The following is a 23205-nucleotide window of genomic DNA, read 5'->3' on the forward strand; positions in this document are numbered from 1 at the left end:
TCTGGCTGACTGAGTAGCTCCTTTAAATCATAATGGCTGTGGTCTGTAAGAAATAATCTTTGTCCATACTCAGTTAAAAAGTATTTCATTCTGGTCCTTTGGTGACAGGTGATACATTAAAAATAAATATGATGTTGTGGATGTATTATTGCTTTGCACTTTTTCAGAATCAGATCGAGTCAGAGTTGAATAAACACTGGCAGCGGCTACTAGAGGGACTTTCTTACTACAAACCTCCCAGGTGTGGTATATTCTTAAAATATCTTAATTATACATAGTATTTTATGACAAGCACTTAGTCAGTAAGGATTCATTACGTGCTTCCTTTGTACCAGGCATTGTGCTAAAGTAACATGGGATAGAGGTAGAAATGGAGAGTTGTCCTGGAGATCAGGAAGAAGTGGTTCAAACTCAAAATTTATGATCTTGCTTCCTGATACATGCTAGCTTTGTAATTCTCGGTAAATCACATTACCTCTCAGGCAAATCTCTCATTTGTCTAAGACTATACGTTGCATAATATATTACTTTTTTGTTTGTGAGCCTAGCACTTAGTACGGTGCTTTGCACATAGAAAGCACTTAATATTTTATTCATTTGACACACAGGATGACTGATTTGACGATGCTTTGAAATTAAATAATTTTTACTTAAAGAAAAATCTAATTATACAAATGAGTTTTGATTTCTATCAGGTGAGATAGAAGCACCAGCATTATTTCTGTGATAGGTATTATTTAGGTGGATTGTTTTGTTTTATTTAATAGTATTTCTAGTGTGCTTGACTCCTTTGTATGTGAGAGATGGTGCTAATTTAGAAACTTGTTTCTCTCAGTAGGTTGTATTTTATATCCAGCTGTGTTTTTGTCGATAAGAGTAGTAGAAAATGAGTAAAAGTGTTTTGTTTTTTTCATAGTGCAAGTTCAGCAGAAAAAGTCAAAGCTAATAAAGATGTGGCTCCACCGCTGAAGGAGCTTGGGCTGAGAATCAGCAAATTTTTGGTGAGAAAAGTTCAACCTTAGTTTCAAAATATTCTTGTAGATTTTGCATGAATATCTGTGTGTCAGAAAACAACCAACTTTGAGACTTTTGAGCTTAAAATTCCAACTATAGCCTACTTCTTCTATTTATTGTGTTTCAAGGACACTGTCTGAGCATATATATTATTTGATCTTTAGGTTGATTAGTTTATAGTTAGTATCAATTTAATATGAATTTCAGAAATGAAGAATATTACATCTTTTAATAATTGTACTTTTTAACAATTGACTTGCTTGCTACAATTTAAATTTTCTGGGTAGAGGAACAAAATTGTTTTTGACATTCATATAATGCTACAAAGAGAATATTTTGCTTGAAGAAAGAAGACAAAAGAACAGTTGAATAGTAGAACCTTGTCTCCTTAAATTCTTGAAAGAGAACAGTATCTGTGTCCCATGATCTATGGTCTTCTAAAAAAAAAAAATCTCATGGAAGTTTGCTCATTGGTTGTTAATAGCTTTTGTTCATTCCAAAGAACAAACCCTGGCCTGTTTTGTATTCATTTTGGGGGTGGTTGGAAGGAAGGAGATTGGGTTACCCTGTCTTGCCCAGACTGGAAGTACAGTGGCCATTCATAGACCCATTACTAATTGGCTTGGAAGCTTTGTCCTGCTCTTTTTCCAGCTTGGACTCATTTTCCTATCCATAGGCAGACTGCTGCTGAAGCCTTGCTCCCAAGGGGTTACCATGTGGGTGCAGACTTATTGTGGACATCCCATTGGTTTTAGTCCTACTGCAGTTCAGAAATCCAGAGCTCAAGGCCTTTACTTGCTTCAGTTTCTCCAGTAGCAGGAATTACAGGCATGTGCCACCATCCCTGATTTTTCTAGGTAACAGTGTTGGACTTGGAATCAGAAAGACTTGATTTCAAATCCAGCCTCAGATACTTACTAGCTGTGTGACCTTAGGCAAGTCACCCTCCATTTGTCTCAGTTATCTTCATCTGTAGAATGAAGATACCAATGGTACCTACCTCCCAAGGTTATTGTGAGGATCTAACTACAGTAATAATAGCTAATGTTTATATAGCACTTCCTATGTTCCAGGCACTGTGCTGAGTCCTTTACAATTATTATCTCCTTTGATTCTCACAACAATTGTGGGAGGTAGGGGCCACTATTATTTCCATTTTACAGATAGGAAACAGGAGACAAATAAAGATTAAGTGAGTCGCCCAGGGCCACAGAGCTAGTAAGTGTCTGAGACTGATTGAACTCAGGTTTTCCTGACTCCATGTCTAGTGCTCTTGCCCACTGTGCTACCTAGCTGCCTAAATGAGAAAATAATTTTAAAATGCTTAGCGCAGTGCCTGGGGTGTAATAAGTGTTATTTAAATGTTATTGTTATTATTCTTTTTGTGGTTTCTTTGGTGAAATGCTGTTCTCAATATGCTGTCATATATTCTCTTTGTTTCAGGGCCTTGATGAAGAGCAGAGTGTGCAGTTACTTCAGTGTTACCTTCAAGAGGATTATAGGGGAACCCGGGACTCACTAAAGGTTTGTAGTTATGTCCATTTCTAATCTTTCGTTATCTCTTGTTTCTGACAGTCTTCACTAAAGTTCTTCTCTGATGCCTTATTGTAGAATGGATGTGACCCTGGGTAATTAGAGACTGTGTTAGTGAAGTACAAGTTGTGGTAGGTCCTGCAAAAGATTTGAATGTGGCCAAGTAATGGATTGTATGTCTGTTGTCCAAGGACTGCCCTAGCTAAGGTCAGAGAGACTCATTGCCAGTTGCCTACAAGATGATGAATTTTTAGCTGCCCCAACCCTTGAAAACTATCTACTCAATTGTAGAGATGTTGCAGTCTCATCAGGTATAGTACCACAACAATGGTGGTGGTAACCATAACTACATAACTAGATAGTTTAGGAAATTGGCAGCAGTTGTATGGAATGTGTCAGACACTACTAGTTGCATGTCATGGAAGGAATCTAATTTAAATCATTTTAAGGAAATAGTTTAAGCTTTCAGAAATGCTACAATATCTCAAGCTGAGATCCATTTCTTGGACTTTAAGGTATAGAAAGAAGCCCATGGGTTGATGAGGCAAGTGGAGTATACCCTTATATACTTAAGGATAAAAAGATGTTCTCTAGGATTGCCAAGTTGATGATTACAAAAGTTATTTTTAAGAAATAAATTAAAGTTATCCTCATTGTCTGGCATTGCTTTTGGTACTACGTGAGGGCTACCTATAAGATTTCATGTTCATTTCTTTTATAGACAGTACTGCAAGATGAGAGACAGAGCCAGGCTCTGATCCTGAAGGTCAGTGGTAACTGTTTTCATTCTTTTTAATAAAATTGGCTGTCAGAGTTTTTAGTTTGATTGTCCTCAACATTTTGGATTCCTACCATTTCCTGGACCCTAGTTTACCATTAGTGAAGGTATGAGCTCTTTGTGAAGGAATCTGCTAACTCATCTGTGAAATAAGAGAACTTTTAAAAGTGGGTGTTTTTGGAAGAGGAGTCCTTCCAGTGGAGGTAAGAGCATGCTTATGGATTTGAGGGAGTTGGATTGATTGATCTTTAAAGTTCCTTTCAACTCTAAATTATGATTCCTTAGTTGGTTTGTTTTTTTCCTCTCCAGTCCTAAGCCCATCAGAATAATTTTCATTTTTTTATTCTCTCCTGTCTTCTCCCTCTCCCCCTTCTCATTCAGCGCCCCAGCAACACCTTTGCTTTCAAAAAACTTTCCCCTTAAATTGACATTTAAGCAATTAGAAGTAAACACTCTTGTGGAGGGACAAGGTCAAAAGAGAGAATAGAAGAAATGGGGGGCAGGATAGGATGGAGAGAAATATAGTTAGTCTTACACAGCATAACTGTTATGAAAGTTACTTGCAAAACTACACATATTTCTCTCATAAAAGAGGCAAGCAAAAGACTCATTAGTGGAGGGATAAAGAGGGGAGGTGAGAGTAAAACATGAAGTCTACTCTCATCACATTCCACTAAAGGAAAGAATAAAATGCCTACTCATTTTGGTATGAAAACCTATCTTACAATACAGGAAAGTGGAGGATAAGGGGATAAGCAGAGTGGGGGGGGATGATAGAAGGGAGGGCGTGGGGAGGAGAGCGCAATTTGAGGTCAACACTCATGGGGAGGGATAGGATCAAAAGAGAATAGAAGTAATGGGGGACAGGATAGGATGGAGGGAAATATAGTTAGTCCTATACAACACAACTATTATGGAAGTCATTTGCAAAACTACACAGATTTGGCCTATATTGAATTGCTTGCCTTCCAAAGGGAAGGGGTGGAGAGGGAGGGAGCTAAAGAAGTTGGAACTCAAAGTGTTAGGATCAACTGTAATGTTCTTACCACTAGGAAATAAGGAATACAGGTAAAGGGGTATAGAAAGCTATCTGGCCCTACAGGACAAAAGAGAAGACAGAGACAAGGGCAGAGAGGGATGATAGAAGAGAGAGCAGATTGGTCATAGGGGCAATTAGAATGCTTGGCATTTGGGGGGGGAGGGGAGAAAAGGGGAGAAAATTTGGAACCCAAAATTTTGTGAAAATGAATGTTAAAAGCTAAATAAAAAAAAAAAGAGAGAGAGAAAAAAAAAAACTACACATATTATAGCCTATATTGAATTGCTTGCCTTCTCAGTGGGGGTGAATGCTGAAAACTTAAGATAAATAAATAAAACAAATAATAAATAAATGGATTGACATTTGACTATGTAACTCTGAAGCAGGTTCTTACACCCTAAGGTGTAGCTAATGAGAAAGTTACACCTAGGAATTTGCTTCCAGTTAGATGAAATAAATATCCATCTTATTCTTGTGATGGCCATCATAGGCTCTGCTGCTTTTCTGTCCTGTATGCCTTTCAGGTTTGCTTAGATTTTCTGTATTTGAGAACTGATGCCAAAGACTTTGTTTGCAGATAATGTGTGTGTTATTAATCATTTTCTCACTTATTGACTCATGAAGGTTTTAATTTATTTTGGACTCATAACTTTCTTTCCCCCATTGGTTCTTGGGCTTCTGTACCTGTACTTTCATAATTACAGTAATTTCTGACTTTGCAACCACAACTGTTATCAGCAATAAACATTTTAAAAATATTGATAACTTTTGGTTTTATATGTTCTATACTTTTCATCATATTTCTACTGTCCTCCCTCTCCTATCCCTTATGATAGAGTAAGAAGAGAGAATAAAGCAGTTGAACATAGCTAACCCATACACTGAGAAAAATATGGCATTGTATGCAGTGAACAACAAATATTTACTGAGTGCCTACTAAGTTTAGGGCATAATCCTCTGTATTGATATAGATGTCTTTGGTCTTTTCCAGATTGCAGATTATTACTATGAAGAAAGGACCTGTATTCTACGTTGTGTCTTACATTTGCTCACTTATTTCCAGGATGAGAGACATCCCTACAGGGTAAATATTTCCTGGTTTCTTGACTCTATATGGCATTGTTCAGACTGTTGTAGCTAATATGCTATACATCATCTGTGGTCATAGACATCTGAATATTTCTTACTGTAGCTACATATAATTGTGTTGTAATTTTTTTAGGTTGAGTACTCTGAATGTGTTGATAAGTTGGAAAAGGAGCTGGTCACAAAATATCGGCAACAGTTTGAGGAGCTCTACAAAACAGAGGCACCAACATGGGAAACACATGGAAATCTCATGGTATGCTAGTATTAGGTCTTTTCTAGTTTTTAACAGTTGTGTCCTTTTGCACAGGGCACTAAATTGTATTCTAAATTAAATGATTTGTTTAGAAAATGTATATAGCTACTTTTTTCTAAAAAATTATTGGTATTATGCAATTCAAAGCAGGCATGAGACATGTTTTGTTGTTATTAACAAGGAAATACTTAATTTTGCATAATAACCCTTTTACTTAAAAAGTAAGTAATAGAACTGTGAGCCTAAGTGTTCAACTTCCTCATTGTCTTTATCAATGATCTCACTACTCTGTAAAGCTTGTTCTTTCTGACTGCAGGGAGTTTTAAAGGATACTATACTAGAGGACCAGTTGTAGCAATGGATTGTAAATATCTTTAAGACAGTAACTTGGTTTAATTGCAGACCTGCAATACAAACTTTGTATACCACTTGAATTTATTTATTTATTTAAATATTGTGTCCTTAAATGTAAGTCCCTTGAGGGCAGGCCCCATTTCATTTTTGTTTTTATATCCTCAGTGCCTTGCACATAATAGGAAGTTACTAAATGTTGAATGGAAGTCCCATTCCTTCTCTGTTTCTTTTCTAAATCTCTCTCTCTCCTTTTGATCTTCTTTTTCATTTGGTTATATAGACCGAACGCCAAGTGTCCCGATGGTTTGTTCAGTGCCTGCGGGAGCAATCAATGCTGCTGGAAATAATTTTCCTTTATTATGCCTATTTCGAGATGGCTCCTAGTGACCTCCTGCTATTAACTAAGATGTTCAAAGCACAAGGTTTTGGTTGTAGGCAGACCAACAGACATTTGGTGGATGAGACCATGGATCCTTTTGTGGATCGAATTGGGTAAGTGTCTGGATTGGAATGACATTGATCATTTCAGTATACAAGGTATTGATTCTTTATCTACAAGTTTAGAACACTTAACAGACATATTTAGTTACTCTTGTTTCCTTAGGAGAGAAACCTCCTCATTTGGTTGTTAGAGGAACAGATGAGTGAATTGTCATGTATAAGACTGTGCAATGAGTTGAAGGTAGAACCAGGAGATGTGTGGTCTGGGACTTTGAATGGCAATAATAATGTACCATCCTTCATATAAAAAATGGCATCACTCATTTAGTTTTTAGGGCATGTACTTTAGAGTTCTTTCCTTAGGAGTAAGGATTGATTTATACTGAAATATTTTTTTCTCCTTCATCTGTTCCTCCTAACCTTATCTCATACCTATGAGATGAGATGACAGTTCTGGATTAAGGATGCAATTTGAATTTGAGGCATGCTTATTACTGGGTTATACAGAATTTGAACCCGTGATTGTGGTGCTCTATTCAATCTAGCTATCATAGGTTCCACATGGAATACATTTTACTGCAGCCCTATTGTTAAAATATAAAAGTTGATACTTTGTTTGGTTATCAGATCATTAGTGTTAGAAATGGTATGTCTGGTGGTAAGAGGACTCATTTGGCTTTGTTATTTGTGAGATTACAGAACAAATGGGCCTAGGAGAGAGTTCTTAGGATTATAGTTGTAGAGCTGGAAGGAATTTTATAAGCTGACTGTCTAATCATTCCCCTAATTTTACAGAGGAGAAGCTAAAGCCAAGAGAGGTTAAGTAAATTGGTTAAGGTCACACAAGCTAGTAAATAACAGAAATGGGATTTGAACCCAGGGCCTTAGACTTAAATCCAACACAGTTTTCATTATACCATACTGAACTGATACATAGGATAAATAAGGACATAGTAAAGGGCATTTGGTTACCCTTCGTAAATTCAAGTCACCTGGCCTAGATGAACCCAGATTTTCAGGGACAGAATGAACTCTCAGATATGATTGCTGAACCTTCAATAATATTTGAAAGATAGTGGAATGAGACAGATACAGCAAGTTTGAAGAAGGATCAAGTTCAAATTTTCAAAGAAAAGAGAATCTGCAAATTATAAATCATTGCATTTGACTTAGATTCCTAGGAAAAGTCTAGAATGACTCATTAAAGAAATGTTTGGTGAATGTGTAGAAAGGATAATATCTAGAAAGCCATTCAGAGAACTGCATGACTTCATCAAGAATGAGTCATCTCAGACTAACCTAGCATTTCCTATTTTGACAGTTACTAAAGTGATAGATGAAGGGAATGTTATAGATGACCATTTTAGGAAGGATTTTGTTGGGTTAAGTAGCTCATACTTTTTCTCTAGAGGATATGGATTGGTATGACCCAGATGATGATATAATTAGCTGGATCTAGAACTGGGTGAGTAGTCTCTCCTAGAGGGGTCCTCAGTGGTTCCAAGTCAGGTGGCAGGTGATCTTCAGGATCTGTTGTTAGTCTTGTGCTAGTTAATGTTTTTGTCAGTGACTTGGAAAAAAGCATACATAGACGACATGCTCATAAATTTGCAGGTGACATTTAGCTGAGAGGGATAATTAAGACATTAGATTGATAAATCAGAATCCAAAAAGATTTTCCCAAGCTAGAGCATTGGGCTGGATCTTATATGAAATGTAGTAGGATAATATGTACAGTCTTACACTTGGGTATTAAAAAAAGCCCAAGTGCCTTAAGTATGAGAATGGGACTGGTGGTGGAGTTTTGCAGGGTTGTTTTTTTTTTTTTTAATAGAAAGGGTTTAGTGAACTTCAGACTCTACTTTCTCCACCTCCCTGTTTTGTCCATTTAAGCTGTTAGATATTGTTCCCTCGTTAACTCCAACAAGCCCATGTGCCATTGTCAAGGAAAAGGGAGTAAGCAAGATGATGTGGTAACTAAGAAAGCCAACACACTCTTGGACTACTTTAACAGATGTAATTTCCAGGAGTAAGCTGATAGTCTCTTTGTGCTCTCCCATTATCAGAATATATCTATAGTTCTGTATGCATTTCTGTGCCTCTCACTTTAAGAAGGACATGTAGAAAAGAAATACTTGACCATTTTGCCACAGATGTATTGATGGTGAAAGACCTTGAGTCCATGCCATATGAAGGTTGGTTGAAGAAACTAGGGATGTTTACCTTGGAGAAGAGAAGACTTGGAGGAATCTGAAAGCTCTGTTCAAATGGAAGAAAGGCATACTAGGAAAAGGTTGGGAAGGAAGAAAGTTTAAACTTCTCTTTGACTTTAGAAGGCAAGGTGACCTGCCTAGATGTTGCACAGACTTTCCAGCAGTTTGAGCTGTCCAGAGTGGAATGGGTTTCCCCTTTTTGGAGGCCTTCTGGCTGAGGCTTAGTGACCACATGTTCAGTCTGTACTCCCTTTTGGATACAACTTGGACTAGATGGCCAGTGAACTTGTTTCCAACTCTCAGGAATTCTGGGACATTGTAGGAGGGAGGACTCTTGTCAGGTTGGCAGAGTGCTAACACAAGTAACATTAGTGGCAAAGGGCAAATTTTAAAGTACCCAAAAATCTTTTAATGTTCCTTATTTAATACATTTGTCTCTAGCTTCTCTTTTAAAAAAAAGTTTTACTGTGTTTTTTTAAAAAATACCACTATTACTTCCTTAAATATACGCTGTTACGCAGTGAATATCACCATCCACCACTTCATGTTTTCCTCCAATATAATTTTGCTTTGTAGACATAACAACAATAATAGCATTTTTGTAGAGCTTTGAGGTTTGCAAAGTATGTTATCTCATTTGATCCTCACAATAACCTTGGTGGGTAGGTGCTGTTATTATCCCTATTTTACAGATGAGAAAATTGAGGCTTAGAGAGGTTAAGTGACCTCCTCAGGGTCACACAGTTATTAACTATCTGAGGCAGTATGTGAATTTAATTATTTCAGACTCCAAGTCTAGCACTTTTTTAACTGTTCTACCTCCCTGCCTAGCTGACTTGTAACAATTAAGTATAGCAAAGTAAATCAGAGTGTTAGCTATGTTTGAAAATTCTTACCTCATTTCACACTTCTAGTCCATCATTTCTGTTAAGAAGCAGAAAGTATATTTCATTCTTGGTGTTCTCTAGGTCTCCTTTTATTCCTCTTCGCTTTGTACTATCCAGAGAGTCTTTAATTTCTCATGTTTTATTTCATCTCTTTTTAGGTGAAAATGAGAGTATACTATACAGTTTATTTCATCCTACCTTATTCTCTAGGCTGGTATAGAGTCTCACATATGACTCCTTGACTCTCTTTTTTTCTAGCTATTTCAGTGCCCTTATCCTGGTGGAGGGAATGGATATTGATTCATTACATAAATGTGCTTTGGATGATAGGACAGAGCTCCATCAATTTGCCCAGGATGGGCTCATATGTCAGGTAAATTTTGGATTTGGTTGTAATTGAAGATCTCTTTGAGAGTATTGCTAGCACTCTGGATGTGACCATCTTTGATAGGTTAGTTAATTAAATTGATTCCCCTGAATATATGCACATTATAATATAGCTAAAACAAAACATAATTTATTTTCCAATATAGGATTTATCCTCAGGATTTCCTACCAATGTAGATCAGCAACTGTTCTGCACCTTGTAGTCTTAGAAAAGCCTGGGGCACTGAGAAGTTAAATGACTTGCCCAGGGTCACACGCCCAGTATGTATCAGAAGCTGGACTTGAACCCAGGTATACCTGACTCCAAGGCTAGCTCTTTATCTACTATACCACATTGCCTCTTTGATCATTCAGTTTCCAAGAAGGATTGATTTTCTTTACCCTTCTCTCCCATCCACATTTTCTTATACAAAGATTATGAATTGCAAGATGAGGGTGATCCATATCTTGAAGGATAATTGATCAAATTTTGAGCGCTTTGTTTGTGATCTTTCCTGAAAATGGAAAAATCTATGGTGAGGGTAGGATTTTCCAGATGCCTTTATCTCATTCCATCTTGATTCTTCTATTAACACAATTTGTGATCTAAATGAGCCTTACTGGGGCAGTGATGATTACTAAGATACTCTTGTGATGGTAGCAAGCAACATTTAGGGGAAATCAATAAGTGTCCCCCTTGCTTTGTGTTTGGGATTCCACTAATATCCCAAAGCTGTGACTAGTATCAGTGCCAACTAAGGTCTTATCATTTCTATTTCATTTATACTAGCTATTTTCTTTTTCCTAGCTATTTTCTTTTTCCTTTAACAGAATATGGACCACCTGATGTTGACCTTAGGGGATATCCCTCATCATGCCCCTGTGCTTTTAGCCTGGGCTTTGCTCCGTCACACCTTAAACCCAGAAGAAACAAGTAGTGTCATCAGGAGGATGGGCAGCACAGCCATCCAGCTCAATGTTTTCCAGTACCTGACACGTCTTCTCCGGTCACTAGCCAGTGGGGGAAATAATGTGAGTCTTCCCTGGGCATTTGGGAGTGAGGAATGGGCAGAGAACAGAACAGTTCCTTAAAGATTAACCTGATCTTTAGTCCTGGTCAGAATGGTGGTAAAATATTTTCTACTTGAATTCAATTTCAGATATAATGAGGCTATATAGAAAGTTTCTTAAAACCTATTCTAAGACTTGACATCAGTGGCATCATTTGCACTTTGCCTAGTAAGGTAGAGATTCAGCTAAATAGTTCCATTATAGTGACACCAGTAGTATTAGGTTAATTTCTTAGAAGCATTAATAGTTTTTTCTTAGAGATATGTAAATGAGGCCTATAGTTCCATTATAGTGACACCAGTAGTATTAGGTTAATTTCTTAGAAGCACTAATAGTTTTTTCTCAGGGATATGTGAATGGGGACCTATCTATGCTTTCTGTTAACAAGGCAGCGTTACAGTATAGTAGAACGTTCGATTTGATTGTGCCACAGTGGGCATGTCACTTAACTAAACTATCAGATCCTCAGGCAACTCTCTAAGACTTACCTACTAAGTTACCTGTAGAATAGAGATCTGTACTAGTCAAGAGAGGCCCCACTTCAAGACTTGGGGCTCAGTTGCCAACATTGACTAATTCTGTGATGGTAGGTCATTTAACCTTTGTGAAATTAGTTTCCTGGTCTCTTAAACATGAGTTTAAGCATTTTATGGCTATGTGGAAATACCTTTTTCATGACTTCGTATGTAAAATGGGTATATTTACTGTTTTCCCAGTGGGTGGGGGGTGGAGGAAGGGAAAGAATTTGGAACTGAAAATAAAAATTCAAAAGAAAAATCTTGCATTAGTAGAGAAAGCAAAATGTATGTAATGTGCTTGTAAACATTTTCTTAAATGTAAGCAGCTATTAGCAGCAGTAGTAATATGTTAATCTTCTTCCTTCCATGAATTCTTATAATTTCAAGGTCATATTTTCATGGTTTTTTAAAATTATATTATTTCCCTTGACCCTTTCTGATTCTTGGACATTTTTACCTTCAGTTAAAAGAGTTAATCAGACTTCATATTCTTTTCTGCATTAAGTATCCCAATAAACTGAAGTAGGGTTGGTCTGGATTTTGGGGTGGGGCTAGGGAAGGGCTGATCTTGTTCTTCATTGATTACTTTGGTTTTCAGTGTACTACCAGTACTGCTTGTATGTGCGTCTATGGACTACTTTCTTTTGTTCTCACCTCACTGGAGTTACACACATTAGGCAATCAGCAAGTAAGTGTTGGAATTTTCTGTATCCTTTGAACAAAAACTATTAAAGTTTCTCACCAATGAAATGGCCTTTCAAGAATAGTAGCTTGTGTATACTTGATATTGAATTCTCAGTATTATACTATTTTGGAAATTATACTTTTTGTTTGTCAAACCAGTTTGAAGTTCGACATGAAAACTATTTTTCTAGAATTTGGGCGTTACTTGTATCTTCATGACCCATAAGGGTAGGAATCTGTTTTCAAACATAGTAAAAGCATGAAAATGAGACAACTTGAAAGCTCTTGAGTTTCCAAAAAAACAAAAGAATAGAATAAATTTTATGTCTTTCTCATATTACAGATTATACAGAGAAATTGGCATGTTTAAATGACAGAAGGTTTGATGTTGCTGGTTTTAACAAGATGAGAAAAAGACTGGCAAGATACTACCAAGCCAAGTCAATCTGTTTTCTCTCTTTCCCTTTAAAGGATGTCATTGACACAGCATGTGAAGTCCTAGCAGACCCTTCTCTTCCAGAACTCTTCTGGGGAACGGTAAGTCTAGGGGTCTCAGGTAATTTTTCCATTTCTACTGCAGAATTCTTTAGTTGGAAAGGGGTTTCTCATATTGAATCACTAATCCCTTTCCCTGTTGGGAGCTTGTCTTGATACCAAGTTCGCCATCTACCTTTTGTTAAGCCCTCTTGATGGAATTCAGAAAGACCAGTAGTAGTGCATCTGAATTCTTATCAAAGTATTACAGCTGTTGGGGTTCATGCTTGACTTCTGAGAGAATGGTTACCTACCAACACTGTCCTCAGTATTAATAGAAGCTTCTAATCCCAAAGCTATATCTAAGGCTAATATACTTCCTTATGTCTTATGATCTAGTTGATCTGCAAAATTTAATTGAGTCTACATATTTCAACTCCCCCTCCCGCCCCATGGACTGTGCTTTTTCACAGAATCAAAATATTCTAGGAAAAACTGGTATTAAGTGATAATATTTAGGCTGAGATTCTGCTTAGTGGAGATGTGCAGTTTACTTTTGGTAGATAAGATGTAACTATCAATGGTTATATTTTTAAGAAAAAGATATATGTGTAAAGGATGGTCATTACATCTTTTTTGCCATAGAGGTGGCGGTTTTTTTGTTACATAATATATATTATGTAACTCTGGGGGGGGGCAGTTGCTTATTGCTCCTTATATAATAAATCTAGTCATATAGTAACTCTTGTGGTAAATATTTTGCTGTAGTTATTTCAGAAGGTAATGTTGGGGAGAAAATAATTTCTTCCATTGATAAAGATTTTATGTTTCAGATGCTGTAGAAACTAGAGAAAATATATTGTCCCTTTAATAACAGTAATTACCTGCCTTAATATGGGGAAAAATTGTGCTTTGATTTGTTGAAAGTGAGAAATTAATTATTTTATTTCCTTCCTCTCCTAGGAACCAACTTCTGGGCTAGGGATCATTCTGGACAGTGTGTGTGGGATGTTCCCCCATCTCCTCTCTCCTCTTTTGCAGTTGCTCAGAGCCCTTGTGTCAGGGAAATCCACAGCCAAAAAGGTATGTAGTACAGTCAAGTGCTTATGAAAAGTAAGAGTTATTCTTATGAGGCTCTGTATAAATATCCCCTCAACAAAGTCTTTATCCGAAATTCAAGTCCTTTCTATTGTCCCATTGAGAAAACTAAGGAAGTGACTGACCTTCAGAATTTGCATACACTAGTCCTTTGCCCTGTTCAGCGAACATTTATTGAGTGCTTTCTCTATGCAAAGCATTATGCTAATTATTGGACATAAAAAAATAAAATATGACAGCATCTTCCCTCAAGTATCCTATTTGGGGTTGAGGAGTAGGAGATAGTGTTTTGTTGTGTAATGTGCACAGATTAATAACAAGTTAGGGAATGATGTGTTGGGGGAACAGGTATAGTATGAGATAGGGAGTGATGGGAGTAAAGGAGAGCACCAGATAAAATGCTTTAGAAAAACTTGAAGAGGGAGAGGATGTGCACATGTTCATCTAGGGACAAGGATCAGGGAAGGCTGCATGGGGAAAGTGGTACCTGAGCTAAGTTTTGAAAGAAGGGAAGGCTTCTGAAATGTGGAGATAAGGACACCACAATCTTCTCGAAGTTGGGACAGCCTGTGCTAGTGCATGGAGATGAGACAGCATGTTGTGTTCAGGGAACAGGTAGTAATCCAGTTTGGCTGGAACATGGAGTATAGAAAGGGGAGTAATCTGGAATAAAGTTGAAAAAAGAGGTTCAAATGTTATGTGGCAGCATAAAGAGATTGTTTTTATCTTAAAGGGAACCTCTGAAGATTTTTTGAGCAAGAGAGTGACCTATACTTTAGGAAAGTTATTTGGTAACTTATGTGGTGGATATATTGAAGTGAAGGCTGAAGATCAATTAAAGTAAAATAAAGGCTGGAGGTCGATTAGAAAACTGTTTAGAATAGTCCAGGCACTCTAGAGGGGATGAGGTCCTGAACAAGACTGGTGACAGTATGAGTGAATAAAAGGAAGTAAATGTAAAAGGTAGTATAACGGGACTTGGCAGCTGCTTGAATGTGAGGATGTCAGGCAACATTTTTTTGGCCTTTTTATCTATTCAATTATCTGTGTGTTTGCTTATTTATGCCTTCAGTTTTTAAAATTTTGAGTTCCATATTCTCTTCTTTCCCTCCCCCACATATTGAGAAGGCAAGCAGTATGGTATCATTTATATGTATGAAATCATGCAGAACGTTTTCCTGTTAGCCATTGAACAAACATTTATTAAGAGCTTACTGTATTCTAAGCACGGTGCTAAATGTTAGGGTACAAAGAAAGGCAGGGCCCTTGTCACTATTCTCAAGGTGCTCATATTTTAATGGAGAAGGCAACATTTAAATAACTATACATATAAGATAAACCTACATAGAAGGGACTCTTAGAGGAAAGGGACTAGGGGTAGAGGTCAGAGTGAGGTAAGACTTCCTGTAGAAGAAGGAATTTGAACTGAGTCTTGAGTAGGTAGGGAGGAAAAGTATTCCAAATGTCGGGAACAGTCAATATAAATGCATGGAGTCAAGAAGAAGCAGTGAAGGGCAGCAAGGCCTCTGGTATATCTGCATCTTAGTGTATATGAGAGGAAGCCTGGAGAGCCTGGAAAGGGATGAAGGGGACAGGCTGGGACACACTTCAAATGCCAAACAGGATTTAGGGGGGCCGTTGCGCATGTGTGTGTGTGAGAGCTCTATGATGTAGGAAGGTCACTTTGGCAGCTAAACGTATGAAGGATTGGAGTGAGGACAGACTTGAAACAAGGAGATCACTTAGAAGGCCTTTTCAGTAGTCCAGGGCAGAGGAAAATAAGAAGCAGTCAGCTAGATAGGAGGAGACGTATGAAAGAGGATTGTTACAAAAACCTAGATCAGTGCTTCTTTTAGAGTAACAACTTTGCGAGTGGAGAGAAAGAGTCATTTGCAAGACTTGTTGCAAAGGTAAAAATGATGAAATTTGACAACAGATTGGATATGTGGGATAAGAGCTTGTGAGGAGTCAAGGATAATACCAAGGTTAGCCTAGTTGACTGGGAAAATGGTGGTACCCTTAAGAGTAATATTGTAGGGAAGAAGAAAAGGTTTTGAGGGAAAGGTAATGCATTCTGTTTTGGACATGTTGAGTTTGAGGTGGCTGCAGGACATCCAGTTTGATATGTCCAAGAAGCAGTTGTTATAGAGCTGTAGCTCAGGAGAGAGAATGGAGACCAATATATAGATCCAGAAATCATCTGAATAGTGATGATAGTTGAACCCATGGGAACTCATGAAATCACCAAGCGAAATAGTATAGAGAAAAAAGAAAAAGGAGCCAAGGACAGATCTTTTGAAGGTGCGCATGGTTACTGGTCACAATGTAGATAAAGGTCCAGCAAAGGAAAATAAGAAGCAGTCAGCTACTATGAAAGAGAATTGTCACAAAAACCTAGAGAAAGGAGAGTATCCAGGAGGAGGGGGTGATTGACAGTGTCACAGGGTACAGAGAAGTGAATGAAGATGAAGATTTGAGATTCAAGATGCTTGGTGACTTTGGAAAGAGCAGTATAAGTTGAGTGATGAAGTCTGAAGCCAGATTGCATAGTTTAAAAGTTGAGTGTGAGTCAAGAAAGTGGAGGCTCCTAGTGTATGTGACTTTCTCAAAGATTTTAGTTGAAGAAAGGAGGAGAGATAGAGAATAATAGCTAAAGGAGAAGGTTGGATCAAGTGAGGGTTTTTTAAGGTGAGGAAGACATGAATGTGTTTGTAGACAATAGAGAAGGAACCATTATATATGGAAAGATGGAATGTTGGTGAGAGATGATTGTGGGAGCAAGAGAAGATGGGATAGAATGGGATTAATGGTTCTTGTAGAGGGGTTTGCGTTGACAAGGAGAAGCACTGCTTCTTGATTCAAGGTAGGGGTGAAGGAGGAGATAATGGGGAAGGTGTCTGAATGATGAGGCAAGAGGAAGAGAGAATAGAGAGTTCTTGGTGAATGGCCTCAGTTTTTTTGATGAAGTATGAGATGAGAATCTCAACTGAAAATGTAGAGGGAGATATGAGGAGAGATTAAAACGCTTTCAATAAGCCAGTGTGGAGAATGGGATAATGAATTTATTAGGGAGATATAAAAGATTACCTTGCTTGCAATGCTCAGCTGAGGTTAGGTAGAATAGATCTGCAGCAGATGCAGTCACTATGGTTCAGTGATTTTTTTCTAATTCTTTTCAGCATCTGAATAGGAATTAAAGAGATAGATGACCTTGGTAATCCAAAGTTGGTAGGACAAAGCAAGAAATTTGAACATAAATGATAGTGTTGGTTGGTTGTTGTCCTTCGTCTTAGAAGAGGACCAAAATGACATCACCATGGTAAAGTGAAATTTCAGCGTGTCTGACTGTGGATAATCAGACCAATACGAGCTCGGAATGCTCTACCACAGGTTGGGCACAGATAGTCTGTATGAATATTTGGGGTGGATATCCCACATCCTGCATTTACTTTGTACTGTCTCAATTCTGCTTTGCTCAAAGAGCATAGTACCTTTTCTTATGTGGGCACACCATGCTGAGCGGTCCTGTGCCAGTGTCTCCCATGTTGTACAGTCAAATCCAGAGTTCTTGAGAGAGACCTTAAGAGTGTCCTTGTATCGTTTCTTCTGGCCACCATGTGATTTCCTGCCTCATGCAAGTTCTCCATAAAATAGTCTTTTTGGCAAGTGTACATTTTACATTCGAACAAGGTGGCCAGCCCATCGGAGTTGCGCTTTTGGAAGCACAGTTTGAATACTTGGCAGTTCAGCTCAAGCAAGGACTTCAGTTTCTGGTACCTTATGCTGCCAGATGATTCTCAAATCTTCCTAAGACAGTTCAAATGGAAGCAGTTCAATTTTCTGGCATGGCACTTGTAGACTGTCCATGTTTCACAAGCATATAACAATGAGGTCAGCACAACGGCTCTGTAGACCTTCAATTTGGTAGTCAGTCTAATATCTCTTCTCTCCCAAACCTTTCTTTTGAGCCTCTCAAACACTGAAGTAGATCAGGCAATACATGCATCAACCTCATTGTCAATGTCTACATCCCTGGAAAGTACGCTACCAAGGTAAGTGAACTTATCCACAGCATTCAAAACTTCTCCATTTGTTGTAACTGATGGTTCCACGTTTGGATGGTGTGATGGTGGCTGATGGAGCACCTATGTTTTCTTGGTGTTAATTATTAGGCCAAAATTAGCCCAGGCAGAAGAGAATTGATCCATATTTTGTTGCATCTCAGCTTCAGAGGCTGCATTGAGCGTACAGTCATCTGCAAACAGAAAGTCATGCACCAACATTGCCTCCACTTTGATCTTGGCTTGTAACCTTTTCAAATTGAAGAATTTACTATCAGTACGGTAGTTGACCTTGATGCCATGTTCATCCTCATTGAAAACGTTTGCCAACATGGCTGAAAACATCTAAAAAGCATGGGAGCAAGCACACACCCCTGTTTCACTCCATTGGTGACTGGGAAGACACGAGAGCTTTGTCCATTATCCAGAACCTGGGCAAACACGCCATCATGAAATTGATGTACAATATTGATGAAGGAGGCTCATGACAATGTGATTGCCACTCGCAGGAAAATGCCATGCCATCATCATCAGTGCCTATGCTCCCACCATGACAAACCTTGATGAAATCTTAAAAATTTTGTGAAGACCTGGAGACTATTATCGTCAATGTGCCAAAAGAGGACAAGCTTATAATTCTGGGTGACTTTAATGCTAGAGTAGGCTCAGACAGACTACCAGACTTGGCAGGGTGTCCTAGGGAGGAATGAAGTTGGAAACAGCAACAGCAATGGTCATTTACTGCTGAAGACTTGTGCATCGCATGACCTCCTCATCATCAACACTGTCTTCTGTTTACCTCAACACAGTAAAACTTCATAGATGCACCCTCGCAGCAAACACTGGCATCTAATAGATTATGTAATTGTAAGGAGAAGAGACAGAGAAAATGTGGGAGTTACAAAGGCAATGTGTGGTGCAGACTGCTGGACTGATCCTTTCCAAGCTAAATATTCACATTCATCAAAAGCGCCGCCCCCCCCCCAAGGCAAAATGACTACCACGAGAATTAATGTCAACAGATTAGAGCTCTTCTTTGTGCGTGAAATAATAGTGTAGAGTTTTAATGATTCACTAAGGGGTTGAGATACTGAAGGGAGGATAGTGCAAGGGTGATGCCCTGGGAGAGAAGTGAGGAGTGAAGGGATTAGTGGTCACAGTAAGGACAAAACAGAATTAGGCATTATAAGGTAGAGGGAGGATGTTCAGGTAAAGGAATTTTAGACTTCATAAACATAGAAATGAAACTTGTGGGTCAGGTGGAGAAAAATTCTGTGAGCCAGGCAGTGACTTGATTGAAGAAGACAGTTGAATATTGTTGGGTTCAATAGATAACTGTCACCAACATCCAGATTGGGAGATAGTTTTGGATAGCACAACCCTCAAAGGGGAAGAGATTTCTGAGTGGTGGTGATAAAGGGGAAATTTGTAAGTTGCAGTGGGGAGCAAGGAGTATTTTTACTCCTCAACCACAAAACTCTTTGGATCAGAGGGTATGAGTGAAAATTAAGAGGGGAGAGTTAAATTGTGATCCTGGGTTACTAGAGCATGGTCTATAAGACAAAATACTCTTCTTATTTCTGACTCTTCCTTGTCTTTAGTGCTTCTACTGATCTCCAGTTATTGCACACAATCAATGAATCTTTAAGTTCGTACTTAATTCATCTTTTATCTCCTTTAGCACCTTGTACAAGACCTTGTACCTAGTTTGTATTCTGTAATCTTTTCTAAATATTGAATACACGTATTAAGTACCTGCTATATCCAGGCACAGTGGCAGGATACAAAGAAGTTGAAAACAGATTTTGCTCTTAATAAACTTGTCATCTAGTTGGCAATATATAAAGGATATATAACTACCAAAAGAGTGGTACAAGTGATAAATGCTATAATTATTCAGAAGGTAGCAAAGTAGGTATGGGATATTTTGGGAAGACATGGTGTTAACTAGTCTGATTAGAAAATCAAAAGAGGAATTAGACTGTCTTCTCTGCGTGACCCTGAGGTGATCGCAGATAACCATTGTTTTTGTCTCTATCTACAGGTATATAGTTTCCTGGATAAAATGTCTTTCTACAATGAGCTTTATAAACATAGACCCCATGATGTGATCTCACACGAAGATGGGACCCTCTGGCGGAGGCAGACACCAAAACTCCTTTACCCTCTTGGTAAGAAAAAAACAGCTAACTTATTTAACTTAACAAGATGGTAATGTATGGAAAGGTTATTAGTTCTTAATTGAATTTTATAGTGGCCTCTGAGACATCTTCTTTGTAATTTATATTTAATGGAGAAGTACATTTTTTTTAATTTTTGCTATTAATTTGTTTTCAGTTTTCAATAGTCACTTCCATATGTTTTAAATTTTCTTCCCCTTCCTCCCCAGGACAGCTTGCAATTTTATATTGGTTCTACACATACATTCTTATTAAACACATTTTTCCACATTAGTCATGTTGCATAGAAGAATTAAAACGAATGGGAGAAACCATGAGAAAAAAGCCATAACACAAGAGAAAATAGTCTGCTTCATTCTGTATTCTGACTCTATAGTTCTTTCTCTGGATGTGGATGGCATTTTGCATTGAGTCCTTTGGAAACGTTTTAGGTCCTTGTATTGCTGTGAAGAGCTAAGTCTATTAGAAACACTGGCTGTTACTATCTACAGTGTTTTCCAAGTTCTGCTCATTTCACTCAGCATCAGTTCATATAAGTCTTTCTAGGTATTTCTGAAGTCTGAGTGTTCGTCATTTCTTATAGCACAGTAGTATTCCATCACATTAATATACCACAACTTGTTCAGCCATTCGCCAGTTGATGGGCATCCTCTAAATTTCCAGTTCTTGGCCACCACAAAAAGATCTGCTATAAATATTTTTGTACATGTGGGTCCTTTCCCCATTTTCAAGATCTCTTTGGGATACAGCCCTAGAAGTGATATTGCTGGGTGAAAGGGTATGCACATTTTTATAGCCCTTTGGGCATAGTTCCAAATTGCTTGGAGAAGTACATTTTAAAGAGACTTTTTTGGAGACCCCTGTACTCTGTTGGAGGCTGTTGGAAAGAGTAATTCTCTCAGATTGAAAGAGCATTTTTTAGGGAAGTAGTTTAGGATAGGGGGCAAAGCAGTGGACTTGAAGTCATAAGACCTAGGGTTCAAGTCCTAGCTTTATGACTTGACATCTAGGAAAGCCTGTTGTAAGGTTGTATGGCTGTAAAATGGGGAGAGTATATTTGCATGTAGCTTCCTAATGATGTTATTATGAGGTAAGCACTTTGTAATCTATAAAACTATTCTATAAATATGATCTTTTATTAGTATTAAAATGAAGTGATAAGAATGCTAAGGAGTAAAAAAAAAAAAGGTAATTGGAATACAGTTATGATTAGAATAATGGTGATCATGAAGAATTTTCTTGCTTTTGAGATCCCAGGAGTGAGCTTGGTTTTTCTTATTTCTGTAGGGGGTCAGACCAATCTTCGTATACCTCAGGGCACAGTGGGTCAGGTAATGCTGGATGACCGAGCTTACCTAGTACGCTGGGAATACTCCTACAGCAGTTGGACTCTATTCACTTGTGAGATTGAAATGCTTCTTCATGTTGTATCAACAGCAGGTAAGAACAACTTGGGAGTCAGTGCTAATGGGAGAGGGAAGTTATTAAACAGGAAGGTATAATGTAGGGCCATCAAGGGACTGTGTTGCTGATTTGCTTTACATAGGCTTGGTCAGTGATCCAAAAGGAGTTAGTTTCAAGTCTGCAAACTACCTTTCCCCTCAGATGTGATTCAGCACTGCCAGCGGGTCAAACCTATCATTGACCTGGTTCATAAAGTCATCAGCACTGATTTGTCCATAGCTGACTGTCTCCTGCCAATCACATCACGCATCTATATGTTGCTGCAGAGGTAAGTTGCTGATGGATATTCCCCCAGTTATGTGAAAACACTTGCAGTGGAATTTCCTTGCTCTTAGTAATTATTCTCAGACATTAGTTTCTAGGAACTAGGACAATACATCCATTGGTCCAGAGCCAGTTTACTCAGTGGGTGGCTTTTGTATAGTAACTTTTCTTCCAGTAGAGGGTTTTCCTGTTTATCTAGACTGACTGAGAAGAGGAACTTGGAAGGAGAGAGTTGGAATAATATTTGTCATGGAACAAATTATATTACTCCTTTTATTGAGTGCAGCACTTACAGGAAATATCAGAGCCTGATTTTCTTTCCTCACCTAGGTTAACAACTGTGATCTCTCCTCCTGTGGATGTAATTGCTTCCTGTGTCAATTGTTTGACTGTATTAGCTGCCCGGAATCCAGCTAAGGTGAGATTCCATTTTTCCAGCATCAAAAGAATATGGAACATGTTTTGATAGTGCAAAAAGTAAATATTTAACTTCTCTTTTCCTTTCATAGGTCTGGACTGATCTTCGCCACACAGGGTTTCTGCCATTTGTAGCCCATCCAGTCTCCAATATGAGTCAGATGATTAGGTGAGCCAGCTTTTAACTGGAGGAAAATTTGTTAGAGACCTAGAACATCCTCATTAATTAAAATAAATGAATAATTCTACTTTATCTTTTACCTACCTGCTTCCACTTGTCTATTCAGCTCCCCATTTGAAAACAAGAGGTGACAAGAAAAGAAGGGCTTGGTGGTGGGGTGGGAAGGGGAGACTGTCCAATTGTGGCTCATCTCCTCCTCCTGGAAAGCATTACTGTGGGCCATCAGACTCAGAGAAGGACATGTTTGTCACTTGGCAGCACTAACAGTGGGTATATGTGAGTGTTGGTAGCCTAGAGAACCCATAGATCCTGGGTCCAGGCATTTGACCCACTGTTCTTTCTCAAAATGCAAACTGGCCAAATCATTATTCCTGATGCTCAGGAATGTCGGTGAGCTCAGTAACCCTCAACTTATAAAACAGTAGGATCCACCCCTATCTGATCATTCTTCCTTAAGAAAAAAAAAAAGTTTACACTGCATGTTTTTAGGTATGCACGTGTATTGAATGAAACATATACGTCCACTGAGCATAAAATCGGCCATTTTGTCAGTTTCTCACACAGCTGTCTTACACTTAGGAACCCTGTGAGGTAATTGGAGTGCACTGTGAAGAGTTTGTTGCTACCTTGGAAATGCTAGAATTGTCTTTTAGGTTTCATGCTGCCTCTCTCTCCTTTACCAGTGCTGAGGGAATGAATGCAGGGGGCTATGGAAACCTCTTAATGAATAGTGAGCAGCCACAAGGTGAATATGGAGTTACCATTGCCTTTCTGCGCTTAATCACCACTCTTGTCAAGGTAAGTTCTCATCAGTTCTGAAGCATTT

At 38.3% G+C, this 23205-nt stretch overlaps 1 protein-coding gene across 2 annotated transcripts in view; it reads left to right on the forward strand.

Annotated features, from left to right (window-relative positions):
- Positions 1-23205, forward strand: part of NUP188 (nucleoporin 188) — a 42481-nt gene that overhangs the window by 5456 nt on the left and 13820 nt on the right. Inside the window, exons 3-20 of one of the 2 annotated variants that reach the window (XM_072632632.1) lie at positions 168-241; positions 917-1001; positions 2458-2538; positions 3269-3313; positions 5356-5448; positions 5587-5706; positions 6341-6552; positions 9860-9974; positions 10799-10999; positions 12155-12244; positions 12712-12777; positions 13678-13797; positions 19918-20044; positions 21341-21493; positions 21659-21785; positions 22112-22199; positions 22291-22367; positions 23033-23177. In XM_072632632.1, the coding sequence (XP_072488733.1) occupies positions 168-241; positions 917-1001; positions 2458-2538; positions 3269-3313; positions 5356-5448; positions 5587-5706; positions 6341-6552; positions 9860-9974; positions 10799-10999; positions 12155-12244; positions 12712-12777; positions 13678-13797; positions 19918-20044; positions 21341-21493; positions 21659-21785; positions 22112-22199; positions 22291-22367; positions 23033-23177 (2019 nt within the window). The remainder of the gene's footprint in view (positions 1-167; positions 242-916; positions 1002-2457; positions 2539-3268; positions 3314-5355; positions 5449-5586; positions 5707-6340; positions 6553-9859; positions 9975-10798; positions 11000-12154; positions 12245-12711; positions 12778-13677; positions 13798-19917; positions 20045-21340; positions 21494-21658; positions 21786-22111; positions 22200-22290; positions 22368-23032; positions 23178-23205) is intronic. The other variant, XM_072632633.1, reaches the window with a different exon arrangement.

Source organism: Notamacropus eugenii, chromosome 1 (assembly GCF_028372415.1).
Source record: "Notamacropus eugenii isolate mMacEug1 chromosome 1, mMacEug1.pri_v2, whole genome shotgun sequence".
NCBI lineage: Eukaryota > Metazoa > Chordata > Mammalia > Diprotodontia > Macropodidae > Notamacropus > Notamacropus eugenii.